Source organism: Idiotropiscis lumnitzeri, chromosome 12 (genome assembly GCF_059441095.1).
Source record: "Idiotropiscis lumnitzeri isolate Australia: NSW breed Sydney's pygmy pipehorse chromosome 12, RoL_Ilum_1.0, whole genome shotgun sequence".
Lineage (NCBI taxonomy): Eukaryota > Metazoa > Chordata > Actinopteri > Syngnathiformes > Syngnathidae > Idiotropiscis > Idiotropiscis lumnitzeri.
In genome coordinates, this window is record NC_142402.1 from 12,995,251 (window position 1) to 13,017,939 (window position 22,689).

Here is a 22,689-nt window from a genome sequence, read left to right on the forward strand (position 1 = left end):
TCCACCGTTTTTTTATTCTGTTAAAAAATCCCGGAAATTCAATTTATAGGTGGAATTATTTATTTCCTATTGGCCACCAGGGGGAGCCATTTTAATGTCGAATTGAGCGATTGGCTGGTATCGCCACACCCAAACGATCAACCTTAACCAAGTTACCTACAAGGTGAAACTCAGGTTAAACTCTTCTAAGACATTAGCACGCCCATAACGTAGACAGTCTGTATCTTAGGCTATGAGGGTGACTTAACGTTTATTCTTCATCCACGCCACATTTGTTCGAGCCGTAAAGCTCTCAATGGCTACAAAACATCCCAAGGCCTCACTTTGGCCTCACTCAAGACAGAAAATGGTCACCTAATTGTTTAGATCATGATCATAAAATATAAATAACCCAAATAACATCACCACTCCCTCGAAAATCACCTCTTTATAAGTCCAATTTACGCTTGGTTTCTTTTCGGTTCATTGTCAACCTATTTGAGTATCTGTAAAAGACAAATGTAGTCAAAGTTGGGACGCCCCTCATTTTCAAATATTTTGGGGGCACAATTTGGACATTTTCACTTAGGGTGCACTTACTTTTGTTTCCAGCAGTTTAGATATTAATGCCTGAAAAGAAAGAGTTCTCAGTTTTTGTGAGATACCGTATGTGCCTCGTGATTGGTCAACTGTGATTGGCTCCAGCTCACTCTTCACCAGAATGAGGACAAGAGCTACAGAAATTGGATGGATGTTAGTTACACTGGATAGAAAAAGTCTACACACCCCTGAGAACAGCCCACAATTTTTACTTTTTTTTTTTTTTTGTCGGTGCTTGGGGGTAGAGAGATAAAGAGTTGGTGCTAAAAAAAAAAAAAAAAAAAAACAGTTTCCTCTACTATATAAATACAAATACAAATACAGCTTGGACTCATTCACTGATTTTTTTTCTATAGTCTTTTCAACATCTTTTATAAAATGGTTGTGTTTATTTCTTTTTATTATTTTTTTTTTCTGGAACAAATCCCCACATTTTGTGGAAAATCTATATCTGAGGTTTTTGAGCTTTTTTTCTTATTTTTTACCCCCCGAAAAGCGTTTCAATGAGCGTCAATTATATGCAGAATTTCGCTATTCACTGTAAATTTCCCTAGCCGACAATGTAAGTGGGCCTAATTCTGTTTTGCGGATTTGGAATGACATGCAAGATAAATATACAAGCGTACCTTAACATTAAAATTTGGAGTGAGTTGATTTTTGTGAGAAAAAATGCACAAAAGGAATCTTGTACGTAAGGTTGGTTTGCTGTTCAGCAGTTTTGTACCATCATTGACTTTTCCTTTTTTTTTATGCAACAGAGCTTTTTCCACTGGGGGAGAAAAAAAACAATCGCAGTATGTGATTATTTTTTTGTGTCAAACACGTTGGTGTTGAATAGTGAATCTTTTATAGAGACATTGAGGAATGTATTATGAAAAATGAAATATATTAGGACCACATATTGGTACGTATGCATATATTTTGTCCATACGTAGATTCGCACTTTTGGTTTGGAAGTACGTGTTCCTACGTGACCGCTCAGTAGCACTGATGAAAAATTTCACCTCCCTCCATCATTTCTGTTGCTCATCCCTGACTTATAAAATGCCAGATTTTGGTGGATTTAAAACAATGAGAGCAAGATAATTAATTTCAAAACAATTTCCACCACTGAAATGACCTCTAACCGTGTACCACACAATTATGGTTTGTTAATAAATCTTTTCAAGATGAAAAGTCCAAATAAACAACTGAGTCGATGTGGCTGCACAAGTGCACATCGTTTTCAAACTGGAAATGTTCAGAATTATCAATTACAAACTCATATTAAAAGGGAATCCATTCACAAGTTTCCGATTTTCTATTTGGCTTTTCCAACCTTTTTCTTTTTCTAGCTGAAAGAGACTTTCTCTGCTTTGGGCCCAATTATAACACCATCTAAATAAGACATGCTGCCCATTATAGTGATCAGACAACTGCTGACGGTGGAAAACAGTCATCCGTTGCTTGGTGGTGGGCAGATGTTAACATTAAGCTCTGAACGCAGCGAGGGGGGATCGTTACTATGCATAATCCTACCTCCTGATGTTTCTATCAAGAGGCACAGAGTGTGATGTTCGTTATACAACTAAAGCCTGACAGCATCTCCCAGGTTCCACCCTTAAGCCTGACTCTTGAGCTTCATTGTTAACTCGCTCGCATGGCTGTATCAAAGGAACAAGGGTTTTGTAAAACTAATAGCCGCAGCCACCTCGGAATTTTTTTTTTTTTTTTTTTGGGAGTGCACAGAATAGAGCACAGAGAATGTCCCGCATGTGTCTTATTTACAAATACACTCTCACCCCAGAAGCACCTTGCATTCATCCAAGGGGTGAATGGGTGTTTGCGCCACCCTCTCCATACTTTGTGATGAGCTGTCACAGCAGATGTCAAGGATGATTTAAATAGCTTTCTGGAATCAAAAAGAAGGGGGGGGAAGGAGACTATAGAGGTGAAGTTGTTGATATTCATGAGTTGAGAATTTTTTTTCATGCGGGGCCTTGAATGCACACAAAGCATATTCACTGCATCTAACCGCGCAAAAACGTCCGCGCTGTTGGGTTTGGGAATACAACAGGGGGTGTCAAACTAATTATTTTTGCTGATGGCCACGTAGTTCTGGTTTATAACCGTGAAATCACATACATGTGGTGCCTTGAGATACGAGTGGTCCGATCTGTCATTCAGTTGATTTTTTTTTTGCTTTGACTTGCAAGCAAAAAAATCCGATCAAGTACTGCCATGTCATACACATTATTAAAAAAAAACATAAAATTGCTCGTGCAGAATAAGACAACTCATTGTTTATTTGCTGCCTATATACATCAAACGCGTGATTGTTTCGGCCTTGTTGCTTCATTCCATATTTATGGAAAGTATCAATGACTAAATTGCCCAGGGTACTAAATACAATACAATGCAACTTTATTTATATAAAAATCTAGTTTAAATGTATTATATTTTATTGAGCAATGGTAAGATGCAATGATACTAATAAATAAAAGGAAATGAAAATATTCACCTGAGATGGGTATTTAATGGGCTTTTGTGTCACTGTGGCCACTCACTTGGTTGGCTTTCTTTATCTGCGGCACCCTTGGCACACTTACGAGTTGAATCCAGTTAGATCCGCATAATTTACATAATTTTTACTTTTTCCTGTGTGTGTGTGTGTGTGTGTGGGGCGGGGGGGGGAATTATTAAATTCAGCAATTCGCCCCATGCTACGCAAACCGGCACTGGTACGGGGACTCCATCTAGTGGTACATAAAAGAATCACTGTCTTGTTGAATATATTTGCATCTAATCTTTAAGAACTGTTTGATTTGAATATTTAATTCAGAACAATTTTATTTAACTTTAATGTGCATTTAAATAATTAAGTACAGCGTTAATGTTCAAACAGTATTTAGTTGCAACTGTATTTTATCGTTGGTCATGTTCATGATACTTGGAGGACTTTTATGGGGTTGGTGGTACTTGTAAAAAGTTTGTCAATCACTGACAATTACAATTCCCCCTGCAGCTGAATGTAATTCATGGTTAACAATATCAATTTTAAATCATAAGCCATGGAAAATTCTATTGTTGTCTATTGTTCTCGTCACGCAAAGAAGGGATTTGGTGGATAAGAAAAAGTCAAGAAAAATTGCAATTCCCATACAGATTTGGTCCAGCCAAAATGAAGACAAAAAATCCATATAGCAAGAAACATTTTTTCATATTTCATGTGTTTGAGAAGAATCTATGCTTAAGTCAATGTGGAATAGCAACATGAAATATGAAAGTCACGCGACAAGACTGATTGAAATATTTTCATGAAATCAAAATTCATGAGTTCAGCATGGCCTTGAATGCACACAATACATGCCCGCTGCTTATAAATGCTCAAAAAGAAGTCAGCACTGTTGAGTCTTTTCAGCATAAAACATGGATGCTTCTACACTTGCTAAATAAAAAAGCCTTGTGGTAGCTTATGTTATAGAATACAAAATGATGATAATTTATATAAAAAGATTTGACACAAGGTCACGATTACAAGAGCTGTACTATATCTTTCCAAATATAAGATGCTCAGTTTTGACTGACAGTTGACTTGAGCTCCACGATATTTCACACACTAACATTGAAGTTATCGGAACCTGGAACATTGAAATTGTGACCTGCTAACCTGTAACCAACCACAGTGCCGCTATTGAAATAACAAGCCGTCCTACTTTACCCAGACAATATCAACCCAATAGAAAATCCTCACTTTGATGAAGCCAGATGTCATCATTATATTTCATCATGCGGTTTGGCCATTGTGTCCTAAAGTAATTGGTTGTGGTTGAATGGCTCAATTTTAGCCTGCATCCATTCAGTTTCTACGCACGTGTCCTCATTTAGGTCTCTGGTGAGATGGAGCCTCCACAGGAAGGCCGAGATTTGAAGACTGAACGTTAAAACTGTGAGGTAGATGAGCTAACCAATTGTGGACCGCCCTGCCACATGATAAGAGGAATATTGCATGCAGTGTGCCAACCGATAAACATTGTCAGAGTGTCATAGATGTCAGAAGTGAGCAGTATTATATTTGTAAAAGAAACATTTTGGAGAACGCTGTTCTCCCATTGCCTCTGCCCCACACATGAGGTAATTTGCCCTGGTTTGGGCCGCACCCTCAACAGGTCTGATCCCCCCCCCCCAAAAAAATAAATAAATAAATAAAAAGTGCCAACGTCACTCGACATGACCCCGCCCCCTTCTTGTCTTCTGGCGGCAGACATATAAAAACACAGCCTGTCATCCATCTCCCTGCAGCCTTCCCAGTAACAACAGCGTGGCCAGCTCAGATGTTGTCGAGCATTTCCTGTCAAGAAAAAAGAAAAAGGAGAGAAAAAAAAGCAAAGAAAAAGGGGGGGGGGCATCAAAGGGAACGAGGAAAGGAAATGCCCCCCCCCACTCATCCAGATGTTGCATCAAGTCAGAAACGGTGAGTCTGTCCTTTGCCTCGTGTATTATTGTAATTGTGTTTTTCCATTTGATGTTTGTTTTCGCGAAGTGTTAAAATAAAAAGAAGAACAAGAAAAAGAAGAAGTGCGTCGCGCTGAAGCAATCCAAAACAAAACAGTCGGCTCGGAGAGAAGCAAATCAAATGTCAAGCGAGGGGTGAAATGTGTATACCATTACGTCGTCAGGTGTCTGAGTTTGACACAGAAATTAAAATCAATACAATTCACGTGAGCGCCCATATACACTCTCTCGGGAGACTTTAAAAAATCCCAGTGAGAAAACTTCCGTGCAGCAACAGGTGGCTTTTTTTTTTTTTACACGAGCCGGACGCGGAGGGAAAAGTAGGGCGTCATTCAGCACCGACACCGTGGACAGCTCTCAACCAACGCCGCGTATTTTCCCTTTCTACGTTTTTCTTCTTTAAATTGCACGTTTGTATATTGACACAACACCACGTATAAGGATGTCCCAACCCTAAAGTGAGCTCCTCTACTCTTGTCACCAGTTGAAGCAAAAGCCTCCCTTATTTCCTTCCAACAGCCTTCCCTCCTCGCATTAAAGTGTCCCCCGGCTTCCCATCCCCCACTTCCTCCTCTTCCACCGACTCCCGGTCTTGTTGCATAGCTACCAGCTCAGAAACATACTGGATATGCAGGACAATCTGTCTGTTTCTTCGCAGGCAAGACAAATGCTCTCTAACCCTCATGGATCCCTATTTGTCACCTGATTGTAAATAAGTACATTGTTTTTTCCTCCTCCTCTTCCTCCTCGTCTTCTTTCTCCTCTTTTTCCATTGGCCTCCTGCTTTTGAGAGGAACAGAAAGGTTGGCATTAGAACAACAAAGGAAGGCTGGAATGTCAGCCGGCTTCACAGGTAAATTAGTCGGGGAGGGGGTGGAGGTGGAGGGGCATCTAAAGTTCACAAGCATGCTTCTGATGTCTAGCGCCGTTGCACATTCAATTGTCGAATATTTCACACTGGTACGATGCAGCATTCAAAGGGGCTGCTGATCTCGAGATCTCATTTTGTCATCCTTATACTGGCCATACCTCGTTTTAGGATTCAGTACAAAATTATCACATATGAAGCACCTTCATTCTCAGATTCATTCACATTTGGTGGATTTGCTGTTGCTTTTTTGTCCACTGCGCCTTGTTGGTGACCTTTTACTTAATTTTCCACCGACGAGATTAAAAACTAAAGGTGAAATGCTTTGATTTGAGCCTCTTCGGTGGATGTTCAAAAAAAAAAAAACCTGTTCAAATAGAAATGTCGAGGCAGGCGTTTCAGGACGACTGGATTGTTTTGCACTTATTTTGTGCGTTTTTCCCCCTCCAATCAATCAATCAATCAATGAATCAATCAATGAATCAATCAATCAATCAACCAACCAACCAATCAATCAATCAATCAATCAATCAATCAACCAATCAATCAATCAATCAATCAATAACTTTATTAACCAGAAAATAAAAACACATTAAGACCAGCATGTATTTTAATCAATTTTATTTTAAATGTAAAAGGTGATTTTGCATTTCACACCCAAAAATTAATAAGCAGGAGTTTGGCAAAATAACATATTTGGCAAAAATAATTACAAAATCTAAACAAACAAATAATAATAATAATAATATATATATATATATATATATATATATATATATATATATATATATATAGTGATATTGTGGTTTTGTGATTTTGTACTGTGTCTGTCCTCTCTGTGAAAATCTCAGACTCAATAAACTATACAAACTTATTTTATTTTTCCTTCCAGAGTGCAAGTGGAGCGGGCCAGAGCAGAAAAGGAGGAAGTGTTGGTGGTGCTGAGTGGAAGACTAGTGATTTTGTTGCGATGCTCATCTAAAGAACAACAAGTCCCAGTCTGCCTCTCGGCACGAGCCGCGGCTCTTCAGTCTCAAGCAGCTCACATTTCACGCCTCACCTCCTATTTAGTTATCATGCCCACCCCCTTTTTTTTTTACGCTCCCGTGCCCCCCACTTCCTTCTTCCTCTTTGTACGAATGAGCCTTCATGGCTGGAAATGATCGAAAGCTTGATCTGAAGTGACAAACACACACGCACACACACGGCTATTTTAAGACACTGCAATTTGGGCTTGAGTCCCAATAATGTCACATGTGTTTTTATTATTGATCTTAATAAAGCCCGGTGTGAATCTCTGAAGTGTGTTTCCTATAAGCGCTACATATAAACAATCTCGTACATCTTTTGTTATATCAATACTCAATACTGATTTTCAAGCTCTAAATAGAAATAATAAATTTACCTTACCATAACCCTTAATAATGCTTATTTCACGATCTTAAGTCATGGTTGCTGTCAAATGAAAAGGATGGTCTCACATAGTATTATTATATTATTTTATTATTATTTTATTTTCATTTTGCTATGTTGCCCCCAAAATAGTAGTAACTTGTGTCTTATAAACAAAAACGACGGATTTAAATATCCGTTAAAGTAAAAGAAAAAAAGGGATAAACAGTAGAGGACACTTTTTAGTGTATACATCCAGTATTTCACAAAAATGCCCCAAATTTATAAATAGTGAAATAATGATCTCATCTCAATTTATTGACTGCGTGAATTCTCGCTGTTAAACACAATGTGATTTTTTTTCTTGTCTGATTGTGGCTTCTACCTTCTCGTGGTGGAGCGTTTCATTTTTCTGTGTGTCACTATATGTCCTTGGCAGCGAAGTAAATGAATAGTAAATTTGGAGTAATGATGTGAACGGCAATAGGTGGATACACAGATGAATTATAGCGCCTGAGAGCATTTAATTGTCCCTGGCGTAGATTGTAAACAAACAGACACTTGTACGCTGTAAAAATAAAATAAAAATTAGACCCCCCCCCAAAAAAACCCCAAAACAAATAATATATATATTGGCTATACTGTGATTGGCTGGCGACCAACGACAGGTGATGAGGTAATGAGTACAAGCACAACAGAAAAGAAATGCAATTCAAATCGAGCTGAACAGGATATAATGTGTACAAAATACAACGATACATCACGCTTCCCCAAAGTTAGGCTTTCCTATTGCATTGCCTTTTGTCACAATACAAATTGCTTTTTCATTCATTCATCATATGTTCACGTGTGTCGCATTATTTCAAATCATTATTTTATTTACAGTACTGTATATGTTGATTTCTTATGTTTGGCTGCTGGGAATAAGAATATGCTGGCATAATTGGCTACCTTTCAATGCACGAGTAGAGAATTACAGTGTGACATTTGTCAAACTCGTACTCAGGACTAATAAAACACTCGGAGAGTGAAATGACAAAGCCTGGTGATGTAAGTTTTGTACGGTGACATTTTTTTTTTTCCCTCCAAGTGCAAAGGGTTCTCTTGCATATTCAAACTCATTTTCAATCAATTCTCATTTTATATATCAAATAAATAAATAAATAAACTCATTCAAAATTTTGACATAGTTTGTACGGCATATCATTTCAAAATACACCAAATTTATTAATTTAATAATTAGGCCTACTCACGTAGTAATTAAGGGCAGCCAAAGACCCAGTGAAAGCACAACTAAGGCATGTCTGCCATCTAGTGGGGATTGGTGGGATTACAACTTCAAACCATAGTCGACGGCTGCATGTTCACAGTTGGACACTTGCTGATTTGCACATTCGCAGTTTTTTTTTTTGTTTTTCAACTTTTTCTCCCAAATTTTGCCCAGATTTCTCCCTGTTAGTTTGTGGAAAACAAACAACTAAATATTGGTTGTTGAGCAGCATATTTCCAAAATGTTTGAGGGTTTGTGACATAAATATTATTTTAAAAACGTTTTGAGGAGATGAGGGGAATTATTAAGGTGCCAATCGGGGTGTGGAGTGCCGCATACGGCTGCTGGGCCCTCGGTTGTTGAACACAGTTGTATTAGCCGAACGTTCACATTTTTGGAATCTGGTACAGCTTGATTCAAACAAACAACTTCTACTCACCATAAATTCACCAAGCATCCAGGAAACAAGTATTTGTAATTATTTGGAAAAACTCAAACAATAAATGTATAGTAGCAAACACAATCCGCATGTAATCAAAAATAGAACAAATAAATTTTTTTTAAATAAATATGGCAAGCAAGTCTACCAACACTGTCTTCGTTGAAGGTGTCAAAACATCAAATGAAAAAAAAAAAAAAAAAAACAATAAATGCCTTTTATTCAGCTGTTACCAGGATACCTGCATGAGTGACCTGATAGGATTCCTTGCTTTTTTTCCACTTGGCAAACAAGCTGCTGGAACAGAAAAGTCATGCCCGTCTCATTAGCAACATAGTACACCAGCAAATGATTTTAAACAGCGCCACGAAAAATAAAGACCATGGTGATTCGTCCATTGATTATATTCGTAACATTCCCAACTGGGGAGAGATTAAAATTTCAAAGCTCTGATGTTTTCTTGAAGAAAAATTTGGTTCATATGTGTAATTCAACAAATACCAGGTCTCATTCAGGATGCACAGGGCTGCTCAACAGATTGAGTAAGGAGGACCAAAACTGCCAAAATAAAAAAATATACAAACAAATGTACTAAGATATAATTGAAAAAAATAGATAAATAAAATAAAAAAATAAAAATATATATATATATATATATATGTTGTGAATCAAATTCAACCTTAGACACATTAAGGACCAAAACTGCCAAAATAAAAATTAAAGTGAATATAAAAACTCTAATTGAAAAAAAATGACTTTAATAAAATATATATGGAAAAAACATATAATACAAAATAAAAGTAAAAATACGTAAATTTTTGTAAATAACTTAAAATTTTAAAATAAATACAAAAATAAATACATAAATATAATTAAATATCAATTTATTTAGATTTTTTTATTTTTGATGATTTTGGCAGTTTTGATGGCCCATACTAGACGGCATGTTGATTTTTTTTTCTTCACATAAAACCAGTGACTGGTTTATGTTGCTAAGCAACAAAAGAGAGTCAAGCACGTTGGTTCATTGGCCAATAAGAATGACTGGTAAGTTTCAAGGTTTTTGAGGGAGGTCGTCTACTAAAAAAAATAAGAGAGAGAGAGAGAGAGAGAGAGAGAGAGAAACCTATGAAAAGAACATGTTTAGCTAGTCTGCAAAGGGAGTAAAAGGGCTTCTCTACACGCCTTGCTATTGCGATTAAGACATTTAGGACTGTTCTTATTTTGACAACCAATTTAAAGTGTCCAAAAGGAGAGACAGACAACCATCCATCTATTTTATGTCCGGTAGCCTATTGACATTAAATTAAATCTACAGCCTCTGTAGAAATGAATTTTCTAGATACTTAAGTTATGTTATTTTAGGGAAAACCGGACAATTGTAACAGCAACGTTCTTGCTTTTATTTCCTTTTGAATGGGGCTTTGTCCTTTTATAGAAACTCCAAACTTAAGTTAAGGATGAGTACCGTGGTTAATTCACACATGCCAGAAAAATAAATAATCAACAATTATTTTTACACTTTATAATCCCTGCTGAAGTTTATACAAAAGCTGGTGTTCAATAGTGTAGTCGCACCGGTCAACAAATAACGACACTTATATATATATATATACTGTATGGTTATTAAAGTGAAGCCAAAAAGAGAGAGGGCTTCGTCGTTTTCAGTAGTCCTGTCTTTGTGTTCATTCCTCTGAGGATCGCAATATTACTTTGATAGTAAATGGATTGGAATGACATTTAGTTTAGACAATCATCATCGAGAGAGGATGAAACTGGATTCCATTGTTGATCTTTGAAAGCCTTTTCTGCGTGCTTCGCTGTGAGACTGACATTTGTGGTTTGAGATGGATGCCCGCACACATATTAAATGGACTTAGTAGTAATAACACAATCGATTCTAGAATGGAGATTGCGTTCCAGCAACACGGTGGCGCATGTGGTTCGTGCAAGTGCTTCACAATCAGATCATTTGGGTTTGAATTTAACATCGGACCGTTGATGTTATGGTTGCCGATATGTGCCCTGATTGACTGTGTGTTTCACCTGTAACCTTGGACAAGATTAGAGGTTAAAAAAAAAGGGATATTTTCCCATAATAAAATGTGTGAAAGAAACACAGAGATAAAATGATTTTCAAACATCTTTGATTAGCTTCATAAAAATGATTCAATGACTATTTACAGAACAACATTTCAGGGTTACAATATTTCGAGGCCATAGCGCACAATTTAGTTTCAGTAAATAATGATTGGCTTCAAAAAGAAAACATTTTTTTTTTTGGTTGCCAATTTAACATAAATAGCATGGAGCACAAACACTGTTGAAGCAGACATCGACATTAGTATATCTGATATATTATTAGATAGTAGAAAACTTGCAGTTTACACAATAGGACAGAAATATTATACAGTTTTTTTTTTGTTTTTTTTTCTATTCCAGAATAATCTGTCACACAATCAATGTCTATACAATTCAAAATTAAATTTTGAGTTTCACTGCGATGGTCAAATCGACACGTCACTCAAATGAGTAGGACTTTGATATTCAACTTACCCAGTAAGATACGTAAAGCACAACAGGACAGCCAGATATTCTGTATGAAGTATAATTACAATGTGTGAATGTGTCAGAAAGCAAAAAGGAAATGGAAAAAAAAGAATTTAGAGTTCAATTTGGCCCTATATAGAAGAATTTAAACAGCTCTGTCGCCTGCTGGGCGGGACAACTGTTTTATATACACTGAAGATGCCTTCATTCTCACTAAACGTCCTCTAATTGGTAACGCATGTAAGTTGCAATGCAAGGGCAGGAAATGAAAGGGTTATCTTCGGCGCCAATTCCTTCCAGCTGCGGGGGGCGTTTGGTGTTGTATTGTCGGGGAAGGGGGTTGCGAGGGCCTTGTCAGAAAAAGTCGCTAACACTTCAACCGGTAACGACTGGCTGAGTCAAAATGGCTGGGACTGTCAGTACTTGTACTAGGTGGTTTTAACCAGATCGTAGACGTGGATGTGGACATCGTCGTCGTATTTGATGTAGTACACCGTGGGCTTGGCGGGGACCTGATAGATGACCAAGCCCGTCCTCTTCAGACCGTTATCTGTGACGTACTCCACCTGTTTACCCACGAGGCTCTCCGGCTCCTCCCCTGGCTTCCTGTCTGCCGGCAGCAGGTGTTTGTTCTCTGCGTAGTGAACAGAGAAAGGAGGAGACAAAATGATGAATTCCTTAACACCTGCATGAACATCTGTGCCCTATAGATGGCAGTAATGTCTCACTTTTCATCATGTCAAATGTTAATCAAAACATTTCTGGATCCCTCCAAAATCTAAGCCCTCTTCACTAATTGACCTTCTCATATTTTAGTTTGTCTTTGAGTGTCTATAATTCCCTAAGATGCCACAAACGGTGTCTTGGTTCCGCTACCTGATTCAGGAAGAACTCGCAGATCGCCGTCCTTGTAATCGTCCCACAGCTGGTACATGTAGAGCACAGGGTCCTTCTCGTAGGTGATGTAATACCAGTGGGTCATGATGGGGGCCCGAGACAGCACCATGCCTCTCCATTCGTTTTTCTCGCCGTCCTCCTTCTCAAACAGATGTTCCACTGCCCGTCCGACCAGCTCCTCCGCCCCAGGGGGGACCTTGATCTTATTATTCACTGCAGGAAGGACATGACAATTTAATGAGCCTGCTAACCAGGAAACCGCTCAGGTGGAGGGAGTACCGACAAAGCACTATTTGAGCAACAATTGGATGTTCTTACGGAAGGGGGGATGAATTGCAAAGGACTTTTTCTGTGTCATATTCTTGAGTCTGACAGTGATGAGGATGTGACAAGTCATGTCTCATTGACTCGCCACACTAAAGTGACTGTTTACACAGCAAGCTACAAGCTACTCTCCTTCAACACTTTCATGACGTTCACCCCTTTGAACCCAGAAACATGTCAACGGGCTCAGGTTCCGGTTCCTGATGATTGTGGCTCAGCACATGACAAGTAGATGCCAATGTCATTCATGATATGAATATGAAATGAATGAATGAAAAATGTGTTAAGATGTTAAAAGCAGGTACACCCTGCTTTAGCAACTTCCAGGTTCTCGAATACTCAAGGATTACAGAAGGAACAGGACACTACTTTCTGCATTCTGGGGCAATTCCAGTGAGATTGTAATGCCAAAGAGGAAAAAAAAAATGTAATGTCTTCATTCTCTCCACTTTCATCCACAGTGTTTACTGGAAACTAGTTGCGTATTCCTGGGATTCTTTTTTTTTTTTTGTGTGTCCTATTTGTCTGCGTGGTCATGCAGTGTAATGGAGCTGTATGCCTTTTATTTGTTGTTGACGTTGTTTGTTATACGTCTTCAGTGGTTACTCGACTCGGACAGATATTCATTGGAAATGCAGTCACACAGAGAACAAAAAAAGAACAGAAGAAAAAGTTCAAATGGGATATGACAACAATAACATCACACGGGAGTTGGATTTTAATCCAGAGACAAGTGTGTCATGACACTCACCGACTTTCTCGGCCAACACCTGCAGATTTGACACCCGACTGTCTTTGAACAGCTCGATGCCATAGACGCAGTCGAAGCCGTCGTACTTGACCATGTAAAGGGAACTGTTGACGGTCAGCCGCTCTAGAACTGTGCCTTTCCACTTGGTCACGTTGCCCTTCTCCCTCCAGTTGTGCTGGATTCTGCGGCCCAGTAGGTTGTCTGGGTCGGGACTCAAGGTGGACGCTGAGCTCTCGCTCAACTCTTCGCTGCTACGCTTCCTGTCAGAGCATTACAGTGACAATTATATTTAATTTGGGAGATGGTTGATATTTTGTCTGAAGTTATACTGAGAAAGTCTTCAGCATAAAATTGAAATGTTATCTTGTGAGAATTTGTTAGCAAATCATAAAGAAATTTAAGTAATAACTTGCGTTCAAACTGCTTTAAAAATGTATAGCTTCTGCTATACTTTCAGTTTGGCACATTAATCATGCATTCATATCAAAATGTTAACATGAAATTCTAATTATTTTCAACTCATCACTTTACTTTTGATATACATTCTTGATGCAATCCTACTATTTTGTTACCATTATTAGTACTGCTCTTAAATTATTATCTTATTATTTAATTAATGACACTTCAACACGTTCATGATGAACAATCATCACTTCAAAGATGGCGACTCAGAGATGGCAGCCTATGACGGGAGCTCTGCTCACTTTTCTCTTTGGGCTCGTGCATTTCCACATTTTTTTTTTTAGTGTTCACATTTATGTCGTGCTGAGTTTTTGGTTGCAGCATTCGTTGCAGGGGAGGCACTTGATGTTTCTCACACCTTCAAGCAAGTGATTGCTACAAATGGGAGCTGAGCTTTTGTGGCTGTCAATGGTATGGCCGTGTGGCGATTTTTGTTTTGCACCTTAACAGCAACAACGGCAGCATTTTTGCAATCAACGCCATTTTTGTTTTTGTTCACTAAAGAATGACGGCTGTTTGCGATGCATCACATTGTACAGTTAGTTCCATATGTGTATTTGCATTTGCTTTTATTTTGCCTTCTTTTACTCTCCTGTCTGAAGCCAGGTAAGCGTCGGAAAAGACCATTTCTGCTCAATTGTCTTATCTGGATAAATAAAGGTTCAGTAAAAGAATCAAATACAGCTCAATTTCCTAGAGTGCTTGACTTTGGTTCACGAGTGAGCTGGAGACTATCCCCTGTACCCCCCTCAAAGGGGTGCCAACCAATTACAGGATGCACAGAGGATGTTCACACCTATGGACAATTTAGAGATTTCAATTAACCTAACGCGCATGCTTTGGGGATGAGGGGGGAAGCTGGAGTACCTTGAAAAAAAACATAAATACAGTATGTGCTCTGACTTTGGCTGACAACCAGTCAAGGGTGTATGCAACCTCCCTCGCAAAAAAGTCAGTTGGGAGAGACTCCAGCCCACCTGCGACCCGAATGAAGATGAGAGAGATAGAATGTGGACACTGGACACGTCGAATTTTAGGATCACCATCCATACTGAATGTTAATTTTGCATTCTCATTTAAGGTGTTTCTGCAATCCTTCAGTATCACGCAAACGTAAATAAAACTTGCTGTGTGAAATTACCTGCCCCTCTTCTTTGACATTTTTCCATAAAGTCACACAACCCTTCGAGACACAAAAGACACCAGTTAATGATCATGACATAAGCAGCTGACAGATTTCTCCCAACTACCCTTAGATGACTTGAAGTGTAGTACATTTGAGTGCGAGCAAAAACACTTATTTACAGGATTATCATTTTAAATAAACATAATTTATAATGACTGGACTGGCACATTTATCACATTTGATGAACGTTGAGTAGACGGTACACACACGTTTCAAAATAATAATTGTAACCGTACCACACACACACACACACACGCATGCAAATGAGCCAACAGTCCGGATGTAAACATTAACTGTAAAAGCTAATTGCTAATGCTAACTATTAAGCGACTGTCGTTAAGCTACTGTAGCGCCGCGCGGGTAATACATTTGTACACATTACACAAGTCTGCCTCGCAAAAAAATGTCCAACTTCACACTGGCTAACATTAGCCAACTAAATTGCACGTCGACGTGTCGGCGGGAATGTGAAGCATTGAGAAAATGGCACAGTCTGGAGACAAACGTAATTAAACGCAGCGTCTTTTATGGAGTGAACGGAGTAAGAAATCAATTTGCAATGTCGCGCCAACATTTTTCCAAGTATGCTAACTAAACAAAAGGAAACGCATCGCCATGTAAGCGGTGATTTTTTTTTACCCGGACTCTGGCTACATTTTTATATGGGTAAAATAAGGACATGTGTTGAAAATGTAATTAATATTCTGAAGCATTTCGACGAGTTTGTCAGGAGATAGCGGATAGAATACGATGTTTGCCCTACCTGATCAATATTTTCACGTGCGTTTTTCTTAGAAGAACAGATTCCACCACCTTAGGTGGGCTAAATAAGGAAACAGATATAAAGACATCAATTCCCAGAATCCAAACACTGAGCCCGGATGCATTCTGGGACTTTACGCTGCGTTGACGTACGACAGTATTTCCGGGTTGGGTGGAGCATTCTGTTGATCAGAAAACGAAAACATATTTGTTCTTTTTTTAATCAAACACCATGTTCTTGTTTGTTTGATAAAAAATATGTATATGCCGAATAATGATAACAATTATTATTAAAGTAATATAGCTGCCTTATATTCGTTATTTACTCAACATAAAAGGACGTGACCATTTATTTCTTTTAGTGGATTATATAGGCTTGACTGTAGATTTTCCATATTGTACCGTTTATAATCACATTAGTTTGCCAGGGCTTTGATTCGCAAGTCGTCTTCCTGGCCACGATTTTGGGTTGAAGTAAAAATTTCCGCCACTAGATGTCACACTGAACACAACATCTCTTGCAGGAAGCTAGTGACGGAGGATGGGGGGTGGGGGCGGGGGGCGAATTGATAGATTGAGTGGTGAGGTAAGTGAACACATTACGAAGCAGCTTTGGGTGCTTATTTAACTGCAACATTTGATGGGAACAAGATTATTGCACCGTTTATATAAACTGAACACAATCACCTACCCTAGGTGTCTTCTGGCAATAGGTGCGGTATACAAAGTAATGATTCAATTAAAATGTTTTGCACATAAAGTTGAATAAATTGTACTTGAGAGTTTTAAAATCAACAGTTCCTAAAGATTTAATTCAAATATATTCGAGTATACAATAAAATACAATTGAACTGTACTCATTGATTATTTAAGCATTCCCAGTTGAACGGGAATCTGAAATAAAAAATCATTGACGTTAATGATAAGTATTAAAAAAACAAAACAAAGGAACAGTCGTGTGTACCTGAAAATATCAGCAATAACTGTGGTCTAACATTTTGATCAAATATTTTTTAGATCAGTCGTGTACAGATGGAATTGCTTTAAGGTGTGAGTCAGTGTTGTTTGACTGCAAAGCTGCAAGCCTTTGTGAGCATGCCAGTGTGGTATCGACACAAAGCTGGTCGGCCGTCCAAGGTTACCTCCTCTTGTCCTTGTTGTCAGAGCTTCAGAAAAGACCTAAACCCTTCTCTGTTCTCTATCGGAATGACCCAGCATGCCCCAGCCCTCTTTGTCTACTACGAACTAGACACAAATGACTCACATTCAATGAAAAGTGCTTTCTCTCTCTCTCTCTCTCTCTCTCTCTCTCTCTCTTTCTCTCTCTCTGTTGTATGCAGTGAGATTATACACTGCAGAGTGTTAAAGTCAACCCAAGGTTAGTGTGTTTACCGTACATATGTGTGTCCATTGATTAGGCATATTTATTATTAGCCACGTGCTCAATGTGAATGGAAGTATGATACCTTGAGAGGGATGAGATGTCATTGCTGCAACATATATGTCCAGAAAGTAATCAAACTAATCGAATTTTCCTGTTCTATAAATAGCATGTTCCAAATGTCATTACTTTTTTCCTTTTTTTTGTGTGTACTTATGTTGTCTCTTTATACAGGTTTAAACAGTCATCCGAATCGTGGTGTAAGAACTCCTCATCCTTCCTGACTTGAGAATTTTATAGGCTTCAAATATTGCAGAAGGTGGCGCTGCTCGGTCAACCCACGCAAAAACATTTCAAACTCAGCGTAGACTTTCTTTGTCTTTTTGGGGGGGTAATAATCAAAGCAGTAGACACATGTCCCATGTCCGTCTTTTAACGGTAATGCCAAAAGTCTACACAGCAAAAACAAAGGAATTGGCCTCACTGTTGAAATATCTTTGGAGGGGGGGTGTATTTTGTTGCTGTTTGTCCGCCTCGTGTGCGTTTGGTGCTGATGGCAGGGTGCGCTGAGGACACGTGCGTCTGAGCTTTTGGATGTGGAAGAGACGGAAGGAGAAAGAGAGCTGGTTTGCAGCTTTACCCTTCTTGTGACTCAGCAATTTCAGAGATGAATTTTGTAAATAATCCCCTCTCTCCTCGCCTCTGCTCCCTTCACTCCTTATCCCCGCTGACCTTTTCACACTCCACCGCCAGTCCTCGCACCCAATAATCATTCAAGTCTCATTACTGAATTGCTTTTGTACACATAAATAACATCTCATCATTGTAATGACTCTCAGTTGGGGGGGTCAGGGGGGGGGGGGGGACGGACTATTTAGAAGCTCATCACATCCACATTGATTGAGGTGGGAAACATAATGGGGTCGAATGGAGAGGGGGGAAAAAAAACTATTAATCACATTAATCTCATTGTGTTGGTTTGTGGTGGGATCTTCAGTTGAATGCCCATTACTGACTGACTGGCCTCATGTGTTTAGTGCAGGGAGCGACGTCAGATGCACTCGGGTGGACAGAAATAGACTGTAGTGGGATATGTGAGCAGCGGAGAAGGGAGAGGCCCTTTTGCGATCCTGCCATCCGGGATAATGCAGACTCTTCTGCATTGTGAGTTGGTGAATTAGCGGCAAAAGAGACAATGGTCTTGTGTGAGTTGATTTTCCAGAAAAGACACAGATCAGACACAAACAAAGAAGAGTTTCACTAAACTACTGCAAGTGACTCAGTAAGATGCAGAATGTTTGTAGTTCTTTACATTAGATAAAGAATATATGCCTGTGAGTATTGTTGTACTGTTTGTCTATATGTGCTGCTGCACCATTGGTGTTTGCATAGCCATTTCGTAAGACTGCCACAGTGATGCTATTCATGAGCCCTTATTTGTTGTCTGTTAAATTAGTTAAATCAAAGTTATGTGGTTATTTTGGGGGCTTTTTTCTTAAAATAAAGCAACCCACGAGAACTGGGTTGAAAATGAAACAAATCCCTGGATTAATAAATCAACATACAAGAACAAAAAATACAAATAGACATATCGCAATGCAGCTCACATCGAAACCAGCATAATGTATCTCATGGAACTGCCCCGGGCATACATTTTTAGTCACTTCCAAATTAAAAGAGCCAAATCCTCCATTTACTATCCTAATTTCCCTTCACCAGATCGCTCAAGTAGAGAATAAACAGTTCAACCTCTAACTGCTCTACATTATTGATAGGATTAGGGCCCAAGAGTAATCGGACATGCCAATAGAAACTGCTAATGTGAGGCAGTTACACAATCCTTTTCCGCCGTAACACGGATTTAGCGATTCTCAATTGACCCGTTAATGTCTCCAGCTCCAGCTTTACACAAACATTTCAACAATTAAACGTCTCCGTTCAAATGGATGCCTCGTTCTTATAAACACCTCATACACACTCGCTCCAGCTGAGTCATGCCACTATTTTAGACGTTTGAGAAACTTTATTTATTCATGAGATAGTGATTGAATCCCTGTATGTGAACTTTCCTTCATCCTTTTTCCAAAGCTGAAAATAAAAACTATTGCTCATGGAAATGAATGTTGAATGGTGAGAAACTCAAAAACAGACGTACATTGAGGTTTGTGGAGTGAATTTACCTGAATTATGAGTGATCCCGAGACAGACAGTGAGAGAGAGAGAGAAAGAGAGAGAGAGAGAGGCAGAGACTGAGAAAGAGAGAGAGAGAAAGAGAAAGAAAGAAAGAGAGAGAGAGAGAGGCAGAGACTGAGAAAGAGAGAGAGACAGAGAGAGTGAGAGAGATAGAGAAAGAAAGAAAGAGAGAGAGGCAGAGTGAGAGAGAGACAGAGAGAGAGAGAGAGAGAGAAAGAGAAAGAAAGAAAGAGAGAGAGAGAGAGAGAGAGGCAGAGACTGACAAAGAGAGAGAGACATAGAGAGAGAGAGAGACAGAGAGAGAGAGAGAGAGAAAGAAAGAAAGAGAGAGAGAGAGAAGCAGAGACTGAGAAAGAGAGAGAGACAGAGAGAGAGAGAGAGAAAGAGAAAGAAAGAAAGAGAGAGAGAGAGAGAGAGGCAGAGACTGAGAAAGAGAGAGAGACAGATGGAGTGAGAGAGAGAGAGAGAAAGTGAGACAGAATGTGGCGATTAGGAACCTGGGGCACTCGGTGTAAAATGATGGATGCCATGGGTTTTTTTCCTCGGATCCCCCTGACAATTAAACTGCCGCTGCTTTCTACACCTCGCACCCAGAAAATGCCCAGCCCACTTGACCCTTCCCTGCACATAGTCATCAATCTTCTCCAAGGCCACTTTATATCACTGCTGGAGGTTAGATTTCTATAAAGAGGCGTCGCTTCCACTGTAGCATTAGAGTAGAGAATGAGATCAGTCGTTTTTTGTTTTTTTTTCTCTCGCATGTGAAATGTTCTCTTGTCTATAAGACAGTTGTTATATTATAAAAGTACATCGCCATGTTGCAGTTTTCTGGCAGACACATAATTTCTTTTTTGTTTTTAAATACGTTCACACAAGTGTGTTTAAAGTGTGGGTGACACATTTTAAGGCTTAATCAGTTAAATAAATGCTTTTATTTTCACCCCATTATTACGCCAAATCTTTTATACATTTTATTCTTGCTAATATATGTTCTATCTGTTTAAAAAGGGTGTTTTAATTAGCTCAATCATTATTACTGTAAATAAAAATGATATAGCTGGCAAGTAGCTGTTGTTAAATAATTTACTATATGCCACACACTTCTATTATAACGACTCAGCTGCCTTGATTTCTTCCTGTTCTGTCTATCACCAAGCAAACTTTTTTTTTTTTTCACAAGACCACTTCAAGACAGACAGGGAAGAGACATTTTGGGGGTATAGGCCAAGCCAACTAGCTAACTGCATGCATTAGTGGCAGAAATGGAAAGTAACTCGCACTTGCGCCAGATAACCATCGAAGCAAATGAAGGCACTCAAGTTTTTATTAAGTGGTGGAGAGGCGACTCATGCCGAACACACAAATGCGTCAGTCTGTGATTTAGGTTTTTTTTTAGCCACAGAGTAAAAATCAGCAAAGCAGAAATATGTGAAAAAGAGATTAACGCAGATCTTTGCTTATGTATCCATTAATTATCTTTAAACTTGTACAAAGCTTTTAGAAAGAAATGATTCGCTTTACACCAGCAAATAGCGTTACGAAAAAAAACAGATGCCAACTAGAACTAATTAGGCTGGCTGAGATTTTTGCAAAGAAGTACCGAAGTGCCCTTGAGGAAGAATTTCAAATAAATCTTGTTTATGTAAAAATGTGTTCTTGGAAGGCATCAGGGTTGCTGAGGTCAGGGTTTAGCGAAAGGTAGTAAGAGTGGAAATTAGTCCGTCAATGTAATGTCCTCGATATGACAGAACCACACTCACTGTATACGTGTGTGTGTGTGTGTGTGTGTGTGCCTGAATGTGTGAGTGTGTCCGCTCTGATGAATAGCCAGAGTGTCAGAGAGTATAGACCTTGACAGAGCAGAACAGATGAGATGAGTCAGAAGCCAAAGCTTTGTCCTGGTTTTCGTCACTTCTCTAGGCGGCCCAGAGCAAATATTATCAGAGGATGATGAAGTGAAATTAGTGGGCGGGGACATTTGCTTCCTGTCGTAAAACAATTCCGGTTGAAAAAGCACCGAGGAGATTAATAATGGTGTTGCAAACACCACTTTTGCGAGCCATTTGTAAATTTAATGTGGTAAATAAATGGAATATTCAATATGCTCCTCTTCTTTTTTTTTTTTTTTCTGCTGCTATGCTATTGGCAAAAGGCGTCATGGACATTTCTAGGTTGTCAGTGATAGGAAGTGTTTAGCAGAACAGATGCACAGAGACCAGCTGCGAACAGAGAGCCCTGCAGACTGGCCTAAAAAAGAAGAATTTAAAATACATGTGTAGATTTGTCTGCACTGCTACATGTGGCTCTAACCAAATGCAGATATCAAAGATGAATGTAAAAAAAAAAAAATAAATAATAATAAAATGAAAAAAAAAAAGTTGGACTTATAGGATAAATGTACTTTTTTTTTAATTTGCTGAACGAAAAAAAATAATATTTTTTTTTCCGCCCACCAAAAAATATTATTCTTGAAAAATTACAGTACCACCTCTGACAAGCAGTATAGAAAATGAATGGCAAGAAAACTACATTACATCCAAAATCCTCTTGTCAAATATGCCAGACATTTTGCACTACAAGGAGTATATTTTGCCACAAAGGGCTTCATATTTTGTCAGAATTTAGGGGAGGTGCATTTTATTACAATAAAATTCCTAGTAAAGTAACATTTGCTCCTTTTTTCCCTCCACTAATTTATATGTATTCCTTTTCAAATAAAATCATTCGATAGTCTCACGGGAATAGGCTCAGCAATAAGATCATAAATTCTTGGCCAAGTGGACATTTCGACGACTAATGCAAACTTCCTTCCTGCTTTGCAAATGGCCCACAGCGCTCTTGAGTGATTTACAGATTCCCGTGATCTTTAAGACGTCATGTGTCCTTGAACTGAGACGGCATTGATCCATCAGAATGGAGTCTCTCTTTTTTTTTTTTTTTTTTTTTTTAAAGTTAGCAGTAAAACAATGTAAAACACCCTCGGGTGTCACGGGTGAGAGTGCCATGATCTGATTATTTTTATCTAGATGACACGGGGAAGGCCACGTTGCCTCTTTCTCTCTCTCCTCCTGTTTGTTTTTCCTCTTCGACCATTTCAGCCTGACGCACTGCTCACTTCCTCCCCAGCCTGCTTCACTGTCC

General features: G+C 38.9%; 1 protein-coding gene and 1 long non-coding RNA gene across 2 annotated transcripts; one reads left to right on the forward strand and one right to left on the reverse strand.

The window, feature by feature from the left end:
* Positions 1-4,872: 4,872 nt before the first annotated feature.
* On the forward strand, positions 4,873-7,243 carry LOC148325986 (uncharacterized). The gene is made up of 2 exons (XR_015846229.1): positions 4,873-5,032; positions 6,834-7,243. It is a non-coding gene; the product is annotated as an uncharacterized LOC148325986 (long non-coding RNA).
* Positions 7,244-11,172: 3,929 nt separating this feature from the next.
* Positions 11,173-16,099, reverse strand: LOC148325987 (spindlin-Z-like). The gene is made up of 5 exons (XM_088311986.1): positions 15,976-16,099; positions 15,168-15,209; positions 13,565-13,824; positions 12,469-12,702; positions 11,173-12,226 (listed from the first exon to the last, which is right to left on the reverse strand). The coding sequence occupies exons 2-5, from the start codon at positions 15,185-15,187 to the stop codon at positions 12,021-12,023; spliced, it is 720 nt and encodes a 239-aa protein (XP_088168112.1). The 5' UTR covers positions 15,188-15,209; positions 15,976-16,099; the 3' UTR covers positions 11,173-12,020.
* Positions 16,100-22,689: the final 6,590 nt, after the last annotated feature.